The sequence below is a fragment of the Pteropus alecto genome, unplaced genomic scaffold (genome assembly GCF_000325575.1).
Source record: "Pteropus alecto unplaced genomic scaffold, ASM32557v1 scaffold21, whole genome shotgun sequence".
NCBI lineage: Eukaryota > Metazoa > Chordata > Mammalia > Chiroptera > Pteropodidae > Pteropus > Pteropus alecto.
Genome location: NW_006436282.1, coordinates 15,612,112 through 15,633,657, shown reverse-complemented (window position 1 = coordinate 15,633,657; position 21,546 = coordinate 15,612,112). Strand labels below are relative to the sequence as shown.

The following is a 21,546-nucleotide window of genomic DNA, read 5'->3' as shown; positions in this document are numbered from 1 at the left end:
CACTGGGATTTGAAATCCTGCATTGTTTTTAAACTGTATCTGGGCTTACACACTGTGCCATCTCCCCAGAGCACAGAGGCGGGCTCTGAATTGGAGGGTCAGTTATAACTGGGGAAGATGATGGCTTCGTGCAGGAATTGTCAGGGAAAAGTTTCTTGAGGGGATGCAGGGGTACAGTTCGGAAAAACCTATTTATAACATATTTTCAATATATCGTTTTTGTTTTGAACACAGAAGCAAACAATATGCTTTTTGGTTAATATAACCATAAAAACAAGTTTGAGAGACTATCTTCGGTTGGTAAGAGGGCAGGTTAAAATTTCTTTTAAATGGTGATTTAGAAGGAGACTTTGTGCTGTTCTGCACAGTTTTAAGATAATGGGACACAGCCTTAAGGTAGTATTAAAATGTTTTTAGTTTAATTGCCAGCATGTTTAAACTGACCACCAGGAACTAGGTCAGAGCTGAGTGATGCTGCCCAGGGCTCATAGCCACTCTGGGGCCTCTGACCCTCCTGCCTTCCCTCTGGTCCCTGATCATTTGTGTCCACCTGATGGTTTCATTTCTTCTAGGCTTCCTGCTCAGTCTCACCTGCCCTAAGATGTTTCTCTGGCCCCAGAACTAAAAGTGCTGACGGGCTACTGGAGGGCGCGATGGCTTGTACCAGAAAATCAATGCTGCTTGACCCTAGGAGAGGGCAGTGTGTCCTCGTGCATTTAGGACGTGCGTGTGGCCCCGTACATCCGTATTAACCGCTCACCACCGTCCTCCTGCAGGGTAACACGTGCCACCAGTGTCGGCAGAAGACCATCGACACCAAGACGGTGTGTCGGAACCAGAGCTGCGGCGGGGTGCGGGGCCAGTTCTGTGGGCCGTGCCTGCGGAACCGCTACGGGGAGGACGTGAGATCAGCCCTGTTGGACCCGGTAGGAGCAGCGTTCGTGCTCTTTGTAACTCGTCCTGGTGAAGGGAAGCCTGAAGATGCTCCCATTCCCGGGGACCCAGAGCTGCAGGGCCTGTGGAGCCCTCTCTCTGCATCTTAAGGTGCTGGGAGAAATGAAGAATAGGGTTTCCTTCTAGAAAGGGACCGAGCTGACTAATAGGAGAAGAGGTTGCCTTGGGTTTTCCAGAGCCAGAGCCAACCTTTTTGACAGCTGTCTGGTTCATCCAGATGAATCTGTGCCCAGCACTGCTCTGAGGTTTCACATCTGTAATGCCGTTTATCTCAGTGGTTATTAACTCATTTATCCTTATGAAGTAGATACATATATACCTTTCTGTGCCTCAGTTACTTCTGTAAAATAAGTCTCACGGTTAATATTAGCTTGGACAGTCCATGCCCTTAGCCTTTTATATAAGTCATGTACTGTCCTCAATTTGCAGATGACCGTAAACTCACTCAGGTTAAATGATTTAACAACTGTCACACAAATGGGATGTGGAAGAACTCGCATTCACACCCTGGTCCCGCTGATCTTTGGAAACCCTGTGCTCCTAAAATGCTCCAAAATTCTTGAACAGGTATCTCCTAGTTACATCAGCTGGTCCTTGCAGGATCAAGCTTTGGGGCCTTTTTGAAACAGGAAGGAGACAGTACTCCTTCCCCTTGTGACACATGCTAAAAGATAACACCCAGTTAAAGACTGGAGGAGAGATCCGTCGAAGCAGCCTGATCAGAGCCTGCAGATAAGGGGGTCATTTCATTTCTCCTAGGACTGGATGTGTCCTCCCTGCCGTGGGATCTGCAATTGCAGTTATTGCCGGAGGCGTGATGGCCGCTGTGCCACAGGCATCCTCATTCATCTGGCCAAGTTTTACGGTTATAATAACGTTAAGGAGTATCTGGAGAGGTAAGTCTTAAAACCAAAACCAGAGGTGGTAACGCCGGCAGGGCAGGTAGTGCTTGCCTCGTTTCTGGCTGATGCTTACCCACCAGCTCGAGTGCCATCATTCTTTAACTCTGCTTTGGAGAAGCTCAGGACTGATGTTTTTCCTATTAGGAAATTCCTTATGTTGCTAGAATTTTCAACTTGGTACCGCCTGTAGCCACAATTTCCCCTTAACAGAAATGGAGTATGTGAGGCAGGAATTTAAGGGATGTGCACTTAGGACGTGGTTATCTCATTCTGGGGAGAAGAGAGGGAACTGTGGTCCACAACAAACTCTAAAGCAGTGTTGGAATGAGGCAGGTCGCACCTGCTGTTACTTAAGGAGTCCGGACTGACAGATCCGGGTTGGGCTTTGCCCTTATCTCCCTCCCACTGATCATCACACTAACACTGCCCATCTTTTTCCCAGCTTTCAAAAGCAGCTGGTAGAAGACAACTAAGAGAAGAATCAGCCAACTCACCTTAGCATACTCCAACAAGACGTGCCATACGTACCATTTGTGCCTAAGAATTTCTTACAGTCGTGTTTTTATACAGAAATTCTTCGTAGATCTAAATACTATTTTTTTTTTAAAGATTGTTTATATGCTTACAAAGATTTCTCAGGAAGACAGCTAAGCACCTCGAGGAATCTATATACATGTATACGCAGGCCTGTTTGAATTGTTAAAAGCATCTGCAGATGATTAAAAAGCACAATTAAAGTTCAGGTAAGTTCCAGGGAAAAAAAGTAGCTCTTGCTTTTGTCACTGTTTACTTATCAATGTTGCCTTGACATTTTACCCCCCCTACCCCCTCCGACTCTTTAAGTTTTCACAGGGGATCTATCCCCTTTACCTAATTCAAACCATGTAGTTGAACCTGCTCTGTGTGATTGGAAATTTATATTGATGACTGTTCCCCTAAATTCCAAAGTGCAATTAACCACAGAACTTGAGAGTACTAGAGTTTTATTTTTATTAAAACTTGAAAAGTGGACTGTCACATCAACACTGGAGGCCTCGGAGCGCTGCTGGCCAGCAGGGACATCTGCCCGGGGCCAGTTGCTTCTGGACCTTAAGAGAATGTAAGGGCTAACTTAAAAGGGTTTTGTTTAAACATCTACAAGAACTAAAATCCCACTTACTGACCAGGCTGCCGACCCCAGTTTTTGAGGTTGTATTTCAGTGGAACCTTGATGAAAATGTGAGAGATACTGTACTTTTGTGTTGTGGGTTGGGTACTGAGGAAAGCTAAAACAGATTCCAGTATTTTTTTCGACACTGCTTCTTTCTCTCCCCCTTCTCCACTTTTTAAGGATGGTGTTTTTTTAAAAAAAGAAAAAAAAAATTAATGCACATTTACAAGTTACTTAAAAATTACAGAAACTGGAATGTGTTTTATGCCCCTCAGTGCAATAAAAATGTATGTGGAATAGTACAGTGACAATGAAGAATCCTCACTGTGTTCTGGCTGAGGCTGGAGGGACGTGAGTCCCAGCATGAGCGTCGTCTATGCTTCTAGCAGCAGAGCCACGCCTGCCAGGACCCATTTGGCCGTCTTCTCTTTGCTCTTCAACCTGAAGGTCCAGACATAGTTGGGGCCCCTCGTTTTGGTTTTGTATACAGGGCATGCATAGGTATGTTTGGTTTCCTCTCTGTCCATGGTTATGGCTTTTGCAAAGATGACTGGCATCACAGATGTCAGCTCCTTGAGGCGGGCTTCCACAATGGTTCCTGACTGGATGTCCCATCTTGCACCTGCAGCAAAAACACAAGGGTTGCAACGGTGGGGCGTGTTGATACTGATCTTGTAAGTGTTGTAGGCAATAAATGTTCTGGTTTTGTCACGTTACTGCTTGTCAGTGGCTTTCTTACCAAGCTGGCCCAAGACGGAGGTTAGGATACCTGCTACCCAGACGCCGTTTACACGCAGTAAGCAGATCATTGCTCCCCTGCTTCACACCTAAACTTTCTTGGGAAAACAGATTCCATAGCAATCCAGACACAAACTGGTTTACCTGCCTTAAAAAAATGTGAACCTGAAGGCTTCTAGACAGTCTGGTCTCCACACATTTCCTTCCCACTGCACTTTCTTTTCTTACACCAAGTTCAGGTACCTCATTTCCCGTCTTTAGAGCAAGTGCCACAAGTGAAAGAGCATCGTGACAAAGGCTGGGGTAAGAGGAAATGGTCTTCAAAATAAACGCATGGCCAAGTCAACCTGGAAAACGCGGCATACTCCACCCTTTCCCCTCCCCCGCTTCAGAGGTGTGCACTGACGTCTTAAAGGCTTGGAGGAGTGAAAAAAGGAGATTTTGAATTGATTATATCGAAAAGCATAATTTAAATTCAGTGTAGGCCTTAAATTACCTTGTGGTATTAACATCAGATAGATGCACAGATTTAAGTGACAGCCATTTACGTAACCGAAATGCCGTAAGATTTGGCTCACAATGTGGCATTTAATTTTTTTTTTAAGCAGGAAATCAGATAAGTAACCACTAGTGTGCGAATGCTGAGAAATGGAATAAACGAAGGACAAATACCAACTTGAACCTGAGTACGCAAGGTCCTTAATTGCGCTCCTTGGGGTGTCTTACCTTCCATGAGGAGGCCGGACAGATAGGCGCCTTCCCGTGGGGGATGTCCATAATCTTCCTTCGTTTTTTTGGTAACATCAACAGTCAAGCACATTTTATCTAGTGGCCACTCGTTTTTTCGAGCCATGGTCTGCATGATCGCTTTGGGAGGAGGAGGAAGAGGATGAAGGGTTGTATGTAGCCTCCGGGAGCCCTGGTCAGCTGCGCCTCCACCCAAGACGTGCTTTCGGTTCTCAGGTGTTTGCACGTGGCTACGTTAGAGCGAGGGTTGGCAAGCTAGGCCTGCAAGACAACCTCAGAGTTTGTGAATGAAGTTTTACTGGAACAGCCATGCCCATTTGGTTATGTGTTGTCTGGTCGCTTCGGCACTGTCATGGCAGAGTGGAGCCCTTGTAAAAGACCAGATGGCCCTTGGCAAAAAATGTTTGCTAGAATGAACCACATCCCTCCCATTCCTGGGCCTCCTTCCCTGGAGCTGCTATTCCCGTGTCCGGAATTTTATTTCCTCTGAAGCTGCTGTCTCTTGTACTCCCTTCTCTGTAATGGCTACTGCATGACACCTGGTGGGCAAGGAGAGTCACTCACAGGTAAAGGTAGATGGGATTTCTGCTAGGGGTGTGGTTCTGTTGACATCAGGGGCTGCCCTTACCAGTTAAGAAAGACTGAGGGTTGAAGAATCCTGAAAGCCACACCACAGCCGGAAGAGCAAGATCTTGTGTCCAAGTATCTAGTTCTCGGCATCGTAAGAGAAGGTCGTTAAACCTGGTTAATAGATGATGGGAAGAGATAAGCTTGCTTTTTAGAAATACAGAACTTTCCCAATAAGGTGATTAAGCAGATTCTGGGGGGAGGTGGTGGTAGATGTACACTGCTGGTAACCAGCAAAATCATTACCTGATGATTTGCAGAATGTCCATTTAAAGAGCTAGATTTTCTTTAGAGGTTATATTACCATTAGGGACAAGAAACACTGAAAAATATAGAAGATTTGTCTCCATTTATTCAACTACTTAGATCCTCCTAGTGCTATATGGTGACTGTATGTAGGTGACCTGTGTAGGATCTGGGCTGACGAATGCCAGCATGGAGGTATGTACAGGGTGCATGGGAACAGGAAGAAAAACACCCATGTGTGCCTGAGGGGAAGTCGGTTATGACTCACTAGAGTCACCAGCAGAGACAGTAGAGGATATGACAGTAGTGTCCCCACACGCAATAACCTGAAACCAGGAAAGGTTATTACAAAGTTATTTTACCCATTGTTATGCCTGTGGCTCTGAGAAGCTGCTGTTTTTACACAGGTTCTTTCATTTCATTGGCACAAATAGTTATGCAAGGTAGGAAGTATCTGCAATTTACCAATGAGGAAGCTGGCTCAAGACATGTGAAACCTTTAAGGGCTGCTGAAAACAGTGGGAAGCTGGAGCACAGAGAGGGTAGCCCAACGTAAAAGCCAGCAGAACAGTTCTCCACAGTGAGGGCCACTTGGGCTAGCCCTGAAGTTTTCTGGAACCTGGTTTGGTTCAGAGTGGCAAAGAAAGCAGGGGTGAATGGGGAATCATCCCCACATACCACCCCAGCAGGAAACATCTGCCTGAGATTGAGCCGTGAAGGAGGAAAGGTTGTACTGGCTTAGAACATGCGATTACTTGTATAAACAAGGTCATAATTTAGAAGTGACAGGTAAGGACAAAATAAGGAAATTAAGTTGGAAGTTCTCAAGCAGAAAAAACACTTAATAGGTAAGCAAAAAGTGAAGTAGCAAAACATAGGATGATAAAAGTAAATAAAATGGAAATAAAGTGAAAGAATGAAAGCTGAAATAAAAATGCATTTTTACTAAAACAATTCTAGAAAATTTGACTTTTCCCAAATTACAAGTTTAAATCTGTATAATCAAGGACATAACAGTATTTCAAAATATCTGACAGAATAATCAAGACTAAGATACATCTGAGTGTAGGCTATGAAGATAGAGAACCATGTAGTCAGGGAAAAAACGTGAAGTCTTTTACAAAGGAGAAAAATTATGTCAGCTTCAGATGCCTCCACAGCAGCATTTGATCAGAATAGAGTGATGCCTACAAAGCCCTCCAACGATGTATGAGTTAATTTTTTTTTTAACTAGCCAAACTGTCATTTGAGCATTAAGACAACTGATACATGGCATGAAAAACTGCCAGCAAATCTAACAGGAACATTGATAACTCAGGAAATAAAAATAGGAATCTGAAAAGACAATATATTTAAACTCCTCAGAAAAATAATAGTCAAAACAAAAATGGTTTATGAAACTAGGTCAGGTTTCTCCCCTGCGAATATAAACAACTTGGAACTGAAAATTGATTTTGGACAATGAAATTTTAAAAACTGAAAGGAGAAACAGACCGAAGACAACTGAAGACATTCTGAGGATCACCCAGAACTAACAGAGAGACTTATATATTTAAACTCCTAAGAAAAATAATAGTCAAAACAAAAATGGTTTATGAAACTAGGTCAGGTTTCTCCCCTGCGAATATAAACAACTTGGAACTGAAAATTGATTTTGGACAATGAAATTTTAAAAATTTAAAGGAGAAACAGACCCAAGACAACTGAAGACATACTGAGGATCACCCAGAACTAACAGAGAGACTCGGAGACTGAAAACATGAGAGTTCAGGTAGGGCAATAGAATGAGAATGGGGAAGGCAATATTTGGAGAAATAGCTAAGAATTTTTCAGAGTGAAAGCAACAGGTGGACTCATTTATTATAGCACACAGAACCAAGTACGTTACAGTTTGAAAAGTCCACAAAGGATATCGTTATACTCCCCACCACAAACCCTGAATGCTGCCTTGTATATTTATTTTATCCTTTAGTGAAAAGAAAAGGGAGCCCAGAATGAGATGCAAAAAAAAAACCCCAAAACCAAATCAATATACGTTGTTAAAGCAAAAATAATTATTGACTATAAACAAAAATATTGTGGTTTGAAATAAGGTTGATCTACATCAGACGAGAGGAGGCTGATGTTTCGAGAGAGGTTAAAATATCTACAGGAAAAAGTGTTGACTTTATATTGTGTTAGAAAAATCAAAAGTGTGTATGTTACAATGTAAAGTGTCTCCACTAAAATAATAGGAACTCTACAGGAATAAACATGGACTAAAGAAAATTATTAAACCAACGGAAGTCAGAAAAGTTTGGGGGGCGGGGAGGAGAAATTAGCACAAAATAAGATGGAAATAAGTCCCAAGTTGTCATTAATGTAAGTATCACTGTTTGCGATTGGAAATATAAAGTCTGATTTTGTATATTCATAGTGTTAACAGAAACCCAGTGAGAGGCTCTGCCTGCTCTTCCCTGCTGCTGTTCTTTGCTGCCATCTGTAGTGCTTCCACGCTGCACCTCCCACTCCTGTGTTTGCACACATCTCACACAGCAGACGCCAGGTGCCTGGGGGCAGCTTCAGTGTTCAGTGATTGGAATTCTAATGGGACCTCCAGTTTTAAGGCTCAGAATAGCATTCTGGCTTATGGAAGAAAGATTCGGGAAAGTGAGGATAAAGAATCTCTGTACTGAAAAGTCAAGAATAGAGAAATCCATATGAAACTTTCTGTACTGACTACCAAGGCCAGAGGAACAGCTGGAGATTACAGCTGGCCCTCAGGGAGCAGTGAATTTAAGTCCCTGGCTTTGTGACACATCTCTGCAGTCATACCCACATGTTGAAGGCAGTCTGATTTACTGCATACCCTATGTGTGGCAGTTAGGAATTGGGAGGGATATCTCGGCTGCAGAGGTCTCCACTGAGGAATGAGGGGTTCCATCCCAGTGCACCAGTGCTGGGAAGAGGAATCCCCACAACATACTGCTGTGAAAATCATCAGGGATTCCATCTGGGTAAGACGGAGGACACTGTAGACCTAGGCGTCCTCTTAAAGGGCCCATGCAAAGACTCACTTGCTCACAAACGCCCTAAGCTCCAGAGAAGAGACAACAGCTCGAAAAGTGTCAGGGACATATGGAGAGGAGCTGAACTGACGGGTGAGGGCTGGAGGGGCAGCTCTCTCCAGGACTACAATGCCATTGTGCCTTTGTTGAACTCTCCCCCAACAGAATCTGCAGATGCAGGCGGGTGCCAAATCAGAGTCTCCATTAACCTGGCCAACAGCTCTTTTCCCACCCTGGTGCTTCTCTGAGACCCCACCCTACCCAATTCACCAGCACAGTCAGAACCTCTTTCAGAGGCTAATCCACATGAGCACTAGCCTGGACCCACGCTCTGGACTTTCCTAAAATCTCTTAAAGGTTCACAAACCCCAAATAAGCAGTGGATGGCCTTAGTGTGCCCCGTACCACTTGCTAAGCGGCTCCAAGCCCAGCACTAGTGAGAGTTGGCCTCGGTTCACAGCATAACCACTCCTGGGGTGTGTACAACCCCAGCAGAGGCAGGTACCAATTGAAGATCACTTTGTAGCTTCTACTAGGTGGCCCTGGGCTAGACACAGGCAGTGGCTGACTTGGCCTGCACTAGAGCGCCTTCCAAGAGGCCCCAGAACCCACACCTGGTGGCCAGCTTCAGACCACACCAGAGCACCACCCAATTAGTGCCACAAATGACACACCCAAGGGTGGACTTGGCAGGCACCAGAGCCCTGCTAGAGCAAATCCCACTCAGTGGGGTCAGCTCCTGCACAATATATTGTCCTCAGTAGTCGCAGCCAGTCCACATAGCCAGTCAGCCTGAGGGTCAATCCCACACACTGATGTGCCAACAGCATTTAAGGCTCAACTGCAAGAGGAAAGCACACAACCCACACAAGGGACAATCCTGGAGCACCTAACTTAGGTGACCAGGGAAAATGCCACTGAGCCCCACAGGACACCTACTACGTAAGGCCACTTTGCCCAGACAGGGAAATGTAGCAAATCTACCTCACATACAAACAAACACGGGAGGGCAGCCAAAATAAGACAAAGAAACATGTCCCAAGTGAATGAACTAAATATGAAAAAGAACTAAATGAAATAGAGGCAAGCAATCTACCGGATGCAGCATTCAAAACACCAGTTACAGGGATGCTCCAGTAACTTAGAATAGATGATCTCAGTGAGAGCTTCAATGAAGAGACAGATAACATAAAAAAGGAGAGAGAAAAAAAGTGAATACAATAATAGAAATGAAGAATACATTAGATGCAATCGACAGCAGATTAGATGAAGCAGATGACTGAATCAGTGACGACAAGGTAGTGGAAACACCCAACTGGAACAGCAAAAAGAAGGAAAAAAATGAAGGTAGTTTAGGGGACCTCTGGGAACATCAAGTGTAACATTCGCGCATATGGGTACCAGAAGGAGAAGAGAGCGAGCAAGGAATTGAAAACCTATTTGAAGAAATAATGATGAAAAAACTTCCCTAACCTGGTGAAAAAAATAGACATACAAGCTCAGGAAGTGCAGAGTCCCAAACAGAATGAATCCAAAGAGGCCCACACCAAGACACATCAGAATTAAAATGCCAAAGGTTAAAGACAGAGAATCTTAAAAGCAGCAAGAGAAAAGGAGTTAGTTATCTACAAGGGAGCTCTCATGAGACTGTCCGCTGATTTCTCAACAGAAACTGCAGGACAGGAGGGCTTAGCACAAAATATTTAAAGTGATGAAAAGTAAGAACCTACATAACCAAGATTACCCAGCCAGACTATCATTTAAAATCAAAGGAGAGTTTAAGAGCCTCCCAGACTAAAAAAGAAAGCTCAAAGAGTTCATTACCACCAACCCAGTATACAAGAAATGTTAAAGGGACTTCTTTAAGGAAAAGAAAACAGTAATAAAAAATATGAATACTAAATGGCAATAACTACGTACTTATCATTAATTACTTTAAATGTAAATGGATTAAATGCTCCAATAAAAAAATAAAGAAGTGGTACATATACTCAGCCATAATAAGAATGAAATCTTACCACCTGCAATAATATGGATGGACCTAAAGGGTATAATGCTAAGGGACATAAGTCAGAAAAAGACAAATACCATATGATTTTACTTATATGTGAAATCTAAAAAATGAACAAACAAAACAAACTCGCAGAGAACAAATTGATAGTTGCTAGGTGGGAGGAAGGAAGGTTGCGGGGGGTGGGTAAAAAAATAAGGGATTAAGTACAAATTGGCAGTTGCAAAAACAGCCACAGGAACGTAAGGTACAAATCTAGGGAATATAGTCAATAACATCGTAATAACTATATATGGTGTCAGGTAAATGCAAGACATTGGGGATAGCACTTCCTAAGTTATATAAATGTCTAACCATTATGCTATACACCTGAAACTGTCATAATATTGAATGTCAATTATAATTGAAAAATAAAAATTATACAACGTGGAGAGTAACAGAGCTGAGAGATGGAGAGGCCAGGTGCTGTAAATTTAAGCTCCTGGATCAAACAAAGCCTGAAGCCATAAGTACCTTTGGGTTTTTTGGGCATATGAGCCAGTAAATTCTTGTTTTTATTTTAAGGGGGAAAAAAAGAAAAAGTGTGTAAGATTACATGAGAGCCAACTCAAGTTGCTGTCCATGGCCATTTAAATCATAACTCAGTGAGAGAATTCTATTATGTACATATTTCAGATGATAAACTGAAAAATTAAGGTAGGCATTTTGTCCAAGATTAAATAGCTGATAAGTAAGAGGCAGAATTTGAATCTTGCTCTGATCCTTACTTCTAATTGATTTTTGCTTTTGAAGCAACACACTAAGGAAACTCAAATGAAACTGCTGGTAGCTTGCACATTTACTGAGTACAGTCGCAAAGCACAACCTTTATAGTTTTTACGAGGCTGAATAATAATTCAGAATACTGAATTGGTACCGAGGTGGATAAAGCCAGTGGGAGCAAGGACGGTGTAACTTACCACTGGGCCAGGCCGTAAGTAGATGGATACGCCAGTTTGCTCCATGTGTCTGGTACTGCGTCACAGCTCAGTGCAGTCTGCTGGGCTTCTGCTTCGGGAGAGAACATCAGCTCCCCCTTGCATGGAGAAAAAGGCCACATGGTGAGTGTCATCGACGTGGTGGAGGCTGCTCTAGCCCCACTTTTAAACTTACCTTCAAACCAAGATCTAACTGTTGAAGTGACACACGGATTTCACGAAGGAGAATATTCATCCTCTCACATTCTTGGAAGCAAACAAGAACATAGGGGCTTCTATTTGAGTTTTTTTGCATGATCTCTGCCATATTGAATTCTTCTGGAAGTTTCTCCAAAATGTCATCCAAGACATTCTTAACCTTAAATCATTAACACATAAAGATTTAGCTCCTTTCTATTTCATTTTTGTTCAGGGTGCCTATATGTACCTTCTACTTTTTTAAGTCCTTGAATATATCATACAACTCTCAGAGATGCTTGCTAATGTGCTTAAAAGATGCCTTATAACCCCAGGAGGTAGGCAGAGTGGCACTACCATCTATCCTAGCTACCTTCTGCATCAAAGCATTCCCCTCCCTTTAGATCCCATCAAGAAGGAACAACTAAGTCATCAACTACATTTCATTTGTTCATGTTTCATTTCATTCATGTAAAGATATGAACAGAGGAAGTAGAACCCCAACATTGGGATATTACATGTTATAATATGCTCATTTAAAAAAATCATTTAAAAATCACATGCACCAAAGATATCCTTTTAGCTTGAGCTAATTCTAATGATGCTGATGCTACCCTCCCAACCGATATCATTTAGATAAACATTTTAAACAACAAGGAAGACTCTATCTTCTATAATTGTTGCCCTGAAGAAATAAAATATTTATGTACTGGAGACGTGAATATGTAGGTAGTACTCAGATGTGCATATTTAGTTTAAGCAGTTTTATTGAGCTGGGGAAAACCAATGAGTACCTAAAATGGACAAATGATTGAGAAGTATTGCCTCAGGCATCTTTCCCTCTTTCCTTGATTTATCAAATTACTGCCTGTGGTTTTGACATCATGCTGGCAAGTTGCTTTAGCATACTGGCAGGTAATATGTCAGGTCCTGAAATCTCAAACCCATTTACAGCAGCGGTAGAGAGTATGTTTCCCTCATTGGCTCTTTCTGGATATCTGGCCTTGACAAGTCACCTAAGCTTAACCCTGAAATAGGGATCCTGATACTACTCAGAGCTACCGAGGATTAAACGGCACATTTGTAAAGAGCTTCCTTTAGAGGCTAGCATGTAGTAAGCACTTGACAGTTGATAAGACAGTCACTGCTGCAGTTTGTTTGCCTGTCTGGGGTGCTGAGGCATCGTTACCTCATTTGCTTTGCATTTTCTAGTTTAATGATCAACTTCCTTGTTAGAAAGATTGAAGCCCCAAAACTAGATGAAGACCTTGTCCATCTCTCTGTTTCTATTAACACTATAGCTTTTCCCAAATGGATGAATTATTTTCCTTGTTCATCTTTTTAAAAAGTTTAATATTCATATAGGGAAGATGACAGTATATAGGATAAAAAAAATCTTACAATAAATTCTAAAGCTTATAAATTACAAAAAGCATCTCAACAAATGGCCTTATTTCAAGAAATAAAGATTTCAAGAAATAATATGAAATGTCCTCACTATAATTAGATTTGATGGCTTGTGTATTCCAAAAACCTGAATCCTTGTCAATCAAATCAAGATTAATAATTTTGAGAAGAATAAGGGCTAATTTATCGGGGGGAGGGATAAACTATTCAGGCTTTAATGAGAAACAAAATTTTAATCTAAATGTAAAAAAAAAATTGATGCCCATTTCTCATCCCCATCATTCTAGGGCAGCAAATACCTTCAAAAGAATAATAATGCCAATCTCCCAAGACAATGCACAGAAGATAGAGCTAAAAACACATTAAGAATGAAAGGCAAGCCAGATTTGGAGAAGATATTTGCAATACATATATTTGACAAAGGACACACATATAAAGAGTCCTTATAAATCCATTAGAAAACCATTGACAATCCAATTTAAAAAATGGGCAAGCAACTGGAACAGGTATGTTACATGACAGTATATCCAAATAGCTATAAGCGTGTGAAAAGATGCTCAACATTGTTCCTCAACTGAGGGATGCAAAGTTAAAACCACAAAGAAATATCATTACCCCTAACAAAACCATAGTGGGAGAGAGAGACTGAGCTTTCACACCGCTGGTAGGGGTGCACCTGGTACAACCACTTTAGAAAGCTGTTTGGGAGTATCTTAGTAAGCTAAACATACCCTTGATCCAGCAATTCCACTTCTGAGTAGAATGAGTATTTGGAGTAGATACCTTTGGAAGTTACCTTCGTCTATTGACAAAAGACAGCATAAGAATGTTCATGGCTGTGACATTCATAGTAATGAAAATGAATCAACCCAACCATCTATCATAGAATAAAGAATCGTATGTTCATATAATAGAATACTAAACAAAATGAACCACTGGTCCAGGTACAACATGGATGAATCCCACAAATGTAATGTGGAATGGAAAGAGCTAGACATAAATGAGCACATACTGTACAGCTGTATGTATTTGAAGTTCGAACACAGGCAAAGATAATCTATGGTGATGGAGGTAAGAAGAGTGGTTATGTGTGGGAATACTGACCAGTTAAGGGGCATGAGTATTGGAAATGTATTTTGATCTGGGTGGTGGGTATATGGGTGTATAGCAAGGCAATTCACTGAGTCATACACTTAAAGTTAGTGCATTTCACTGTATATTCATTATACCTCACTAGAGAAGGAAAGAAAGACCCTCTACCTTGTCTTCTGTGGACTGCCCCAGCTCCTCACTGATGAGTGAATTCCTGGGCTGCATCTCCAGCAAGGTTCTGAAGAGAGTGTTGGATGTCACTGTCAGGAATTCTATTTCAGCATTTGGATGGAGGCCATACAGTGCTGGGCTTTCTGGAGGAAGCATCTCCTCTATGTACTGGTGGTAGCCAGAGTAATCTAGATTAGGTGGGGCTGCAAACCCTGGTGCCAGCATAAGTTCATCTTCAATCTGCAACCAGAAAGGAAAAGTCAGTTATTCCAAACTAAACTGGCATCAATCTTTGCTTCCTAGACATGTTGAGAACACTCTGGTAAGGAGGACCTAGCACAATGCTGGATGGAGAGCAGGGTCTTTAAAATGTTCGCGACCCTTTCATAATTGAACATCCTGCTCTAACACACATGACGCCTAGGTCTAAGACTTCGTGTGCAGCTTGCATGGGGCAACATGGCACATGCACACACATGGGAGGAACAGGTGCTGAACCATCTACTGTGTAATGGTCACGCTGTCACATGCTTCAAGTTATTGATTCTCCCAAACATCCCCATTTTGCAGAGAAAGATCAAGACTCAGTATAACTTGCTTCGGGCAGATATTTGATTTTAATCTGAATTCTGAACTCATTTTAGTATGACTCTATAGCCTATGTTTTCCCAGTGTATATACTTTCTATAATACTGCTTCAAATTATTTTATATATGTACATATGAGTTTTATAAACATACATAGGTATATGTGCATATATTGAGAAATATGTGTGTGTGTGTATAAGTAACATTTTATAAAGCAATATATTGTAAGACTCAAATCAATGCTACCTCCCCTTGACTTTGAGCTACTCAGTGCAGAATCTGTTGCTCACTTCAAGATCCATAGGCCCTGGGCGGTTGCTGGCACATACTGGTGCTTAATACAGAGCTGCCTAATGAATGAAAGGCTGGAGTAATAAGCATGTATCCTGTCTACCCGCTTCGTTATGGCTGGGTTAGTGGGGAGACATTCCATGTAGAGGAATGTTCTTAACAAAGGCAGTGTAAGCAGCAATATCAGACCTAAACACTAGGATGGAGCTCTTCAAAATGTAACAAAAGCAAGTATGGGCCTGAGTCTCTGACCAGCCATAACCATAGAGAGTCAAGTGCTTATAATTGTAGTTCACTCAGTATCATCTCAGATTTTATTTTTCTGGTTGTTCTTTAGTTCCAGGAGGCCATTACACCTGTTCTAATTTTCCCAATCTCTCTTGCTATAAATTCTATCTATATACATTTTTAAACGTATAGAGGGATTAAAAAAAAAAAAAACAATCATCTAATGTAGCTATTTTATGCTATTTTCTAAATCATTTTCCAAAATCGGGGTTTGTCTCCATAATCGTTTACATTATGCCATCTGGTCCCCACACTGTTACCTGCAGACGAAGTGAATATTCACAAATTTTTATTCAGTAATATGTATGGTCATCGAGTATATCCAAACAAGGCTTGGAAGTATAAAAGGTTCATACGATCTAGTTCTTAAGGAACGCTCTAACGGGGACAAAATAAGTGATTTTCTATGCAGTCGTGCCATCTGTGGGCAATGGCAGCTTGTTCTTGCCTTCTCGGGCCTACAATCCCACATTTCCTAGACAGCCCGTGCCCTTAGGGATGATGCTCAGCTGCTGTCTGTGAATTCCAAAAGGCATTCTAAATATGAGTCAGCATTTCTATTTCGATTTTGTACTGAGAAGATTTTCAAGTTTAGTCTTTCATATTGCCAAAAACAGAAATCTTGACCCAATGAATATTAAGAAAAGCAACATCGACTCTCTCAGCACCAATATCCATTAGCTTGGTTCATTTTAATCATTTATTTGCATTTTCTATCATTTCATATGTAAGTATCAGAATAATCAAAACTTAAATTTCACCTGACGCAGGGCGACCAAAACGAAACTGACATGTTATTAATCTATGATAGATAAATTAGCCAAAATAAAAATATGGGCATAAAATATGAATAATAAAAACAAAAGTTAGAATAAACATAAAACCAAACATTATTTCCTACAAACAGGGACTTGGATCTTCCCTGTGAGTGCTCACGAGATAGTTACAAGAAATTTTAAGAGCCGCAGTTAAATTGTCCTTCGATAACAACATATAAAATAGCTTCAAGCAAAGAAATTAACCAAGAAGTAGAACCACTTAAAAATGTTAAAATACCGTCAGGGCTGGACGGTCATTTGAGTGCATACTCATACAATGCTGGTGGGACTGCAAATGGTCCATACTTTCTGGAGAGACTACTGCAGTCTTTACAAACACTGAAGAGCGCCTTTTGTATGTTAAGCAATGAGCAAAGCAAAGGAAAACAGCAGACTCAAAGGGAAGGGCTTTAGGTTCACAGCCTTACAGACCTGGTTCAGTTTCCATCCCTGAATGGTTTGGTAGCCTTAAAAAATAACAGTTCATCTGAGTTTCAATCTCTTTGCCAGTAAAATGAAGCTCACACTAGAAAACTAATGAGTGTGACTGTGAGAATGTGATGAGGTATGCGAACAGGTAGGCACATAGGCTTTTATAAATGTTAGTTTTGGTCTTCTCTGTGCCCTAGGAGCAGATATATGGTTATTTCAGTTACATCTCGATTTTCTGGAAAGCAAAAGACAACCAGAAAATGTCCTACTATAAATTCCCGCTATGATGTCAAACAAGTGAAGTCTGAAATGCAAGCCTTGGTTTATGCTGGGACTTGTGTTCTCCTTCAAGAAAATTATAAAAATTTCAGTGTACTCAAGGAGCTCTGCGAACCTGGTTCTGATCCAGACCTTCTCCCTTCCCACTTAAGGGCTTTTGTGAAATGTTGCTGCTTGCTAATGGGACCAGAGCTGGAAAGCTCTCTCCACAATGGCCGCCCGCCTTGCATGTGGGGGAGGGCTGTCTGAAAAGGTTATTATGCCTCAAAGAATCAATAGTTCTAACTAAACATTTCTCCAGAGAAGATACACACATGGCCAATAAATATAGGAAAAGAGGCTCATTAGTCTTTAGCAAATGCAACATGATACCATTTTACGCCCGCCGAGATGGCTAAAATTAAAAAAATATATATGGACAATAAAAGTGTTGGCAAGGACGTGGAGAGACCAGAATCCTCATATATTGCTGGTGGGAATATAAAATGGTGCAGCCACTTTGGAAAAACAGTTTGGCAGTTCCTTAAATGTTAAACATAGAGTTACCATGAGATCCAACAATTTCCCTCCTAGGTATATAAACCCAAGGGAAATGGCAATGTACATCTGCACAAACACTATAGATGAATGTTCATAGCAGCATTATTCATAATAGCCAAAAAGTGGAAACAACCCAAACATCAATCAACTGATGAATGGATAAACAAAATGTAGTGTATCCATATAATAGAATATTATTTGGCCATAAAAAGGAAGTAGATACATGGATGAACCTTGAAAACATTATGCTAAGTGAAAGATATCGAACACAAAAGGCTACATATTGTATGATCCCATTTATATGAAATGTCCAGAATAGACAAATCTATAGAAACAGAAAGCAGGTTAGTGGTTACCTGGGGCTGGGGAGTGGGGGATGCTGAGGAGGAGAGGATGATGAGTGACAGCTAACAGGTAAAGGATTTATTTTGGGGGTGATGAAAGTGTTCTGAAATGGAAGGTGGTGATACCCACAACTGTGCACATACTAAAAACCTTTGGATTATTCCATTTAAATTGGTAAATTTTATGGGATATGAATTATATTTCAAAGCTACTTAAAAAAATAATCTATGGAATTGTGCTGAAGGAGAACGAGTCTCCATATCATGAAAAAAATCATCAAAGATTTGAAATAATCTTTGCAGAAATCAGTGCCAGGCACAATTATTAGAACCTGGGAAAGCCACATCCTGCCACTCTGCTGCCTCTATAGGACTGCTGTCCTTTTTACAGTTTCCTTCCTGGCATTTAATAGAAGACTCGCTTCCTCCACTGCCTCTTCTGATAGTCCTAGTTATGACAAGAAGCTCCCAGTTCACTGAGTCTAAACAAGTGCACTTTCCCTTGGCCTTTGAGTAAAAAAAGCCATGGCCCCAAAGTACTGTGAGGGATTTGCAGAAATTACTCGAGGGTAAATTATATTTTGGTGTCTTTAGAGCTGGAAGATACGTTAGTGAATTTCTAGACAATACCTTCATTTTACAAATGAATAAACTGAGGCTGAGGTAGGTCCTGCACAAAGCTGAATGGCTTGTTCATGGCAGAAGCAGAACTCGAGCACCAGTCTCCTGGATTGTCCAGTGCTGTTCTTGGTGTCACCCTGTGCCACCCACTATGTCCAGTACAGATGTGGGTCAGTGTTTTGGTGACCTGTGTCCAATTACAACAAACAAATCCGCACTCCAGCTAATGCAATGTGCTGCAGAGAAAACCTGTGGGCTTTGGAGTCTGTGAGTTCAAATCCTGGCTTTGCTACTTAGCGACTGTTTGACTGGGTTTCTTTTTTGATTACATGGGCTACTAATGCCTACTTTGCAAGATTATAGTGAGAAGAAGAAATAATACACATGAACTATGCAGTACTGACCTCTGGCACACAACAGGTATTTAATAAACGGTTTCCATTTTTCTCGCAGATTAAATAAAATACAGTTGAACATGAAATATGGACTTCAAAAATTGATACTTCATGATAAAAATATCTCCCATTTATTAGGAATTTTGTTCCAACATTGTACCAAGATTTGAGCCTGATGACAAACCCATGGGTTGAGCCGCCCTTGTTTTGCAGATGATGAAACTGAGGCTCAGGTTCAGTGATGCGTCTAAAATCACATAGCAATACAAGGAAGAATTGAATGCGAACCCTATTTTTGTTTTTTTACTTCAAAGCCCAGCCTCTTGTTACTATCACCAAAATATTTTATCATAGAACAATTTTCAGGTGACCGGATGTCTCATTTCCCCAAAGTAATTTACTATACTGCTTGTCTGGCATTGCCAAATATGCAAATGACCTGAGAGAATAATATCGATAATTCCTTAACTTTGGCCAGAGACCCTCTAAAGCACATTGCCATCAGGGAAATCCTTTGAGCGCAAACTTATTCATCCAACAAGAAACTCACCCATCCTCTTCACAGGATGATGTCACCGAAAGCAATCCAGTTCCCTCAATAAGAGCAGTGGAACTCTAAACCTCGTGTTATTAGTGGGGTGCTTTCTGATCATGTTCCAATGCAACCAAAGAGACTAATTTCCAAATAGATTAACCAATGTGAGAAATGTCCTGCAGATGCACAAGTGTTAGACCATATTCCTAACAATAAAAACAGCATGAGCAGGAAAAAACTGCATGAGAACAATGTAACGGGTTTTACAGCCTCTGCCACGGAGTCGGTGAGTGCTTCACCTTCCTTCTGTGAGTTGAACAGGTAGCACAGTCTGTCTGCTGAGCATGCAAGGATGCAAATGAAGCATTTCCATTCTGAAAACCTCACCAGACCTGCATAGAAGGGCGGGTACTGAAATTTCTAAAGGACTAACACACGCTCCAGGGATGCCCGTCAGCTTCTATCATCTGTATTTATTTTACAATTATTTGAATGGGAGTTCAGACTTGTGAAGGTTAATGGACTGTCTGGTTTGGCAACAGTAATTCGCTCTTTATCCTCAGGCCAGAGCCAGAGGAAACAGCAGCATGAACTCCTCGCTCTGCCCCTGACCTCCACCATCATTTGGGGAAATCAGCCTCTATAAAGGTCGTGCAACAACACTGTTTATCCTTCCCATCTCCATGGTAACCTGCTCCCAGACGTTTTCTGAGGAGCGACTTCCAATTGTGTTAAATTGAAAGTGTCTTTCTGACCTGTGAAATTCTGCTCTTTTAGAACTAAGGAAAGACCAGAAGACTCATAGCCAAAAGAAACAAATAATGGTCACATGGCAAAAAAGTATTTTTTTCCTGCACTGTCCTCAAATTATTTAACATTATTAAAAGCAATAAAAGAAATCTGTCCCAAATTTTCTGTCTTAGACTGTAATACATCATGTTTTCTAATACATGATTATATTACTTCCCAAAATAGACTCAAGGAAGATGATCAAAACTATGCAATGCTTCTGAGATAAAGTCCTCAGAGAAATTATACACAGGAGGTTGTTCAAACTATTTAAAATATGGCACTTCTCTAAAGATAGCTGGTGTTTTATCCAACTAGGAGTAGAGATGACATGGTATAGGGTACCTTAGATTTCCAAGACCTTTATATATGTAATGGCAATGAACCTGGAAATCTTTTCAGAGAGAGAGCATAAGAAAAGTGTGGCCACCACTTTTAGCTACCTTGTTTTGTGGAAAACAAGGACTGAGCACTTTGGCCAGAAAACACAGCCCTGTTCTTGAACCATTTGGGTGTTTTGTCTACACAGACAGAGGGTTGGTCAAATGAGAAATGGGCAAAGCGTGCTTCATTGCTTTAAACTCCAGTAGAGGGGTGCTTGTCCCCTTCCTCTGAGAAAGGAGAACTGGGTTCTCAAATTACCACATTTTTCTTGGGCACATAGTTAGAGTCAGTGATCAACTTTTAGACTACTCTATGGCTTCTGTGACAGGGAAAAACTATAGATTTCACTAATTTCAGAGTCCTCAAATTGAAGTCAATACATCTATCTTCCAGCTAGAGCTCTTGCCCATGATAATTGAGAGACCGGGGGCAAATCACTGTACCTCAGTCTCTTCGTCACAAAATGGGTAACAGTGTCAGTCCTGCATACCTCACACTGTTATTCCAAAGATTCAGGGAGTCAGCGTTTCACCTGGGCACACTCCAACAGGCATGGAAGTCATCTGGGCTGTCTTGTTAAAATGCAGCTTCTGATTCTTTAGGTCTGGGACAGAGCCCAAGACTCTATATTTCTAACAAATTTCCAAACTCCCTTGAAGGTGAGATAGAATATACTCACAAAAAGCTGAGGATCCTCAATAACATTTAAGAATTATTTACATAATTAAATAAAATTCTTAACCAAAATTTTCTCCTCAGTGAAATGAATTTAACAATGTCTTACCAGAGATGGCTTCATGAATTCTTCCAGATACACCCGACACAGTTTGCGATCCCAGTCATCAGTGATGTGGCCCCCATACATGATCTCACCAAAGAGATAACGGAGGTCTTCCCATGGGACCTGGGGGAAATCAAGCAAATGTTCTCAATGGGAGGTAGGCACACGCCTCTCTGCAAGCCGTGGTAATACAATGTTCCCTCAAACACTCACCAA

The 21,546-nt window shown here is 41.3% G+C and overlaps 2 protein-coding genes across 4 annotated transcripts in view; one reads left to right on the top strand and one right to left on the bottom strand.

Moving 5' to 3' along the window:
• CDCA7L (cell division cycle associated 7 like) overlaps positions 1-3,722 on the top strand; it is a 58,514-nt gene extending 54,792 nt beyond the window's left edge. For all 3 annotated transcript variants that reach the window (XM_015589471.2, XM_006911980.3, XM_006911979.3), the window contains exons 8-10: positions 777-926; positions 1,714-1,850; positions 2,299-3,722. In XM_015589471.2, the coding sequence (XP_015444957.1) occupies positions 777-926; positions 1,714-1,850; positions 2,299-2,329 (318 nt within the window). In that variant the 3' untranslated portion in view covers positions 2,330-3,722. The remainder of the gene's footprint in view (positions 1-776; positions 927-1,713; positions 1,851-2,298) is intronic.
• Positions 3,381-21,546, bottom strand: part of DNAH11 (dynein axonemal heavy chain 11) — a 270,126-nt gene continuing 251,960 nt past the window's right edge. Inside the window, 7 exon segments of the mRNA XM_025046892.1 lie at positions 3,381-3,628; positions 4,471-4,611; positions 5,120-5,232; positions 11,382-11,497; positions 11,575-11,757; positions 14,244-14,486; positions 21,334-21,453. Coding sequence (XP_024902660.1) covers positions 3,381-3,628; positions 4,471-4,611; positions 5,120-5,232; positions 11,382-11,497; positions 11,575-11,757; positions 14,244-14,486; positions 21,334-21,453 — 1,164 coding nt within the window.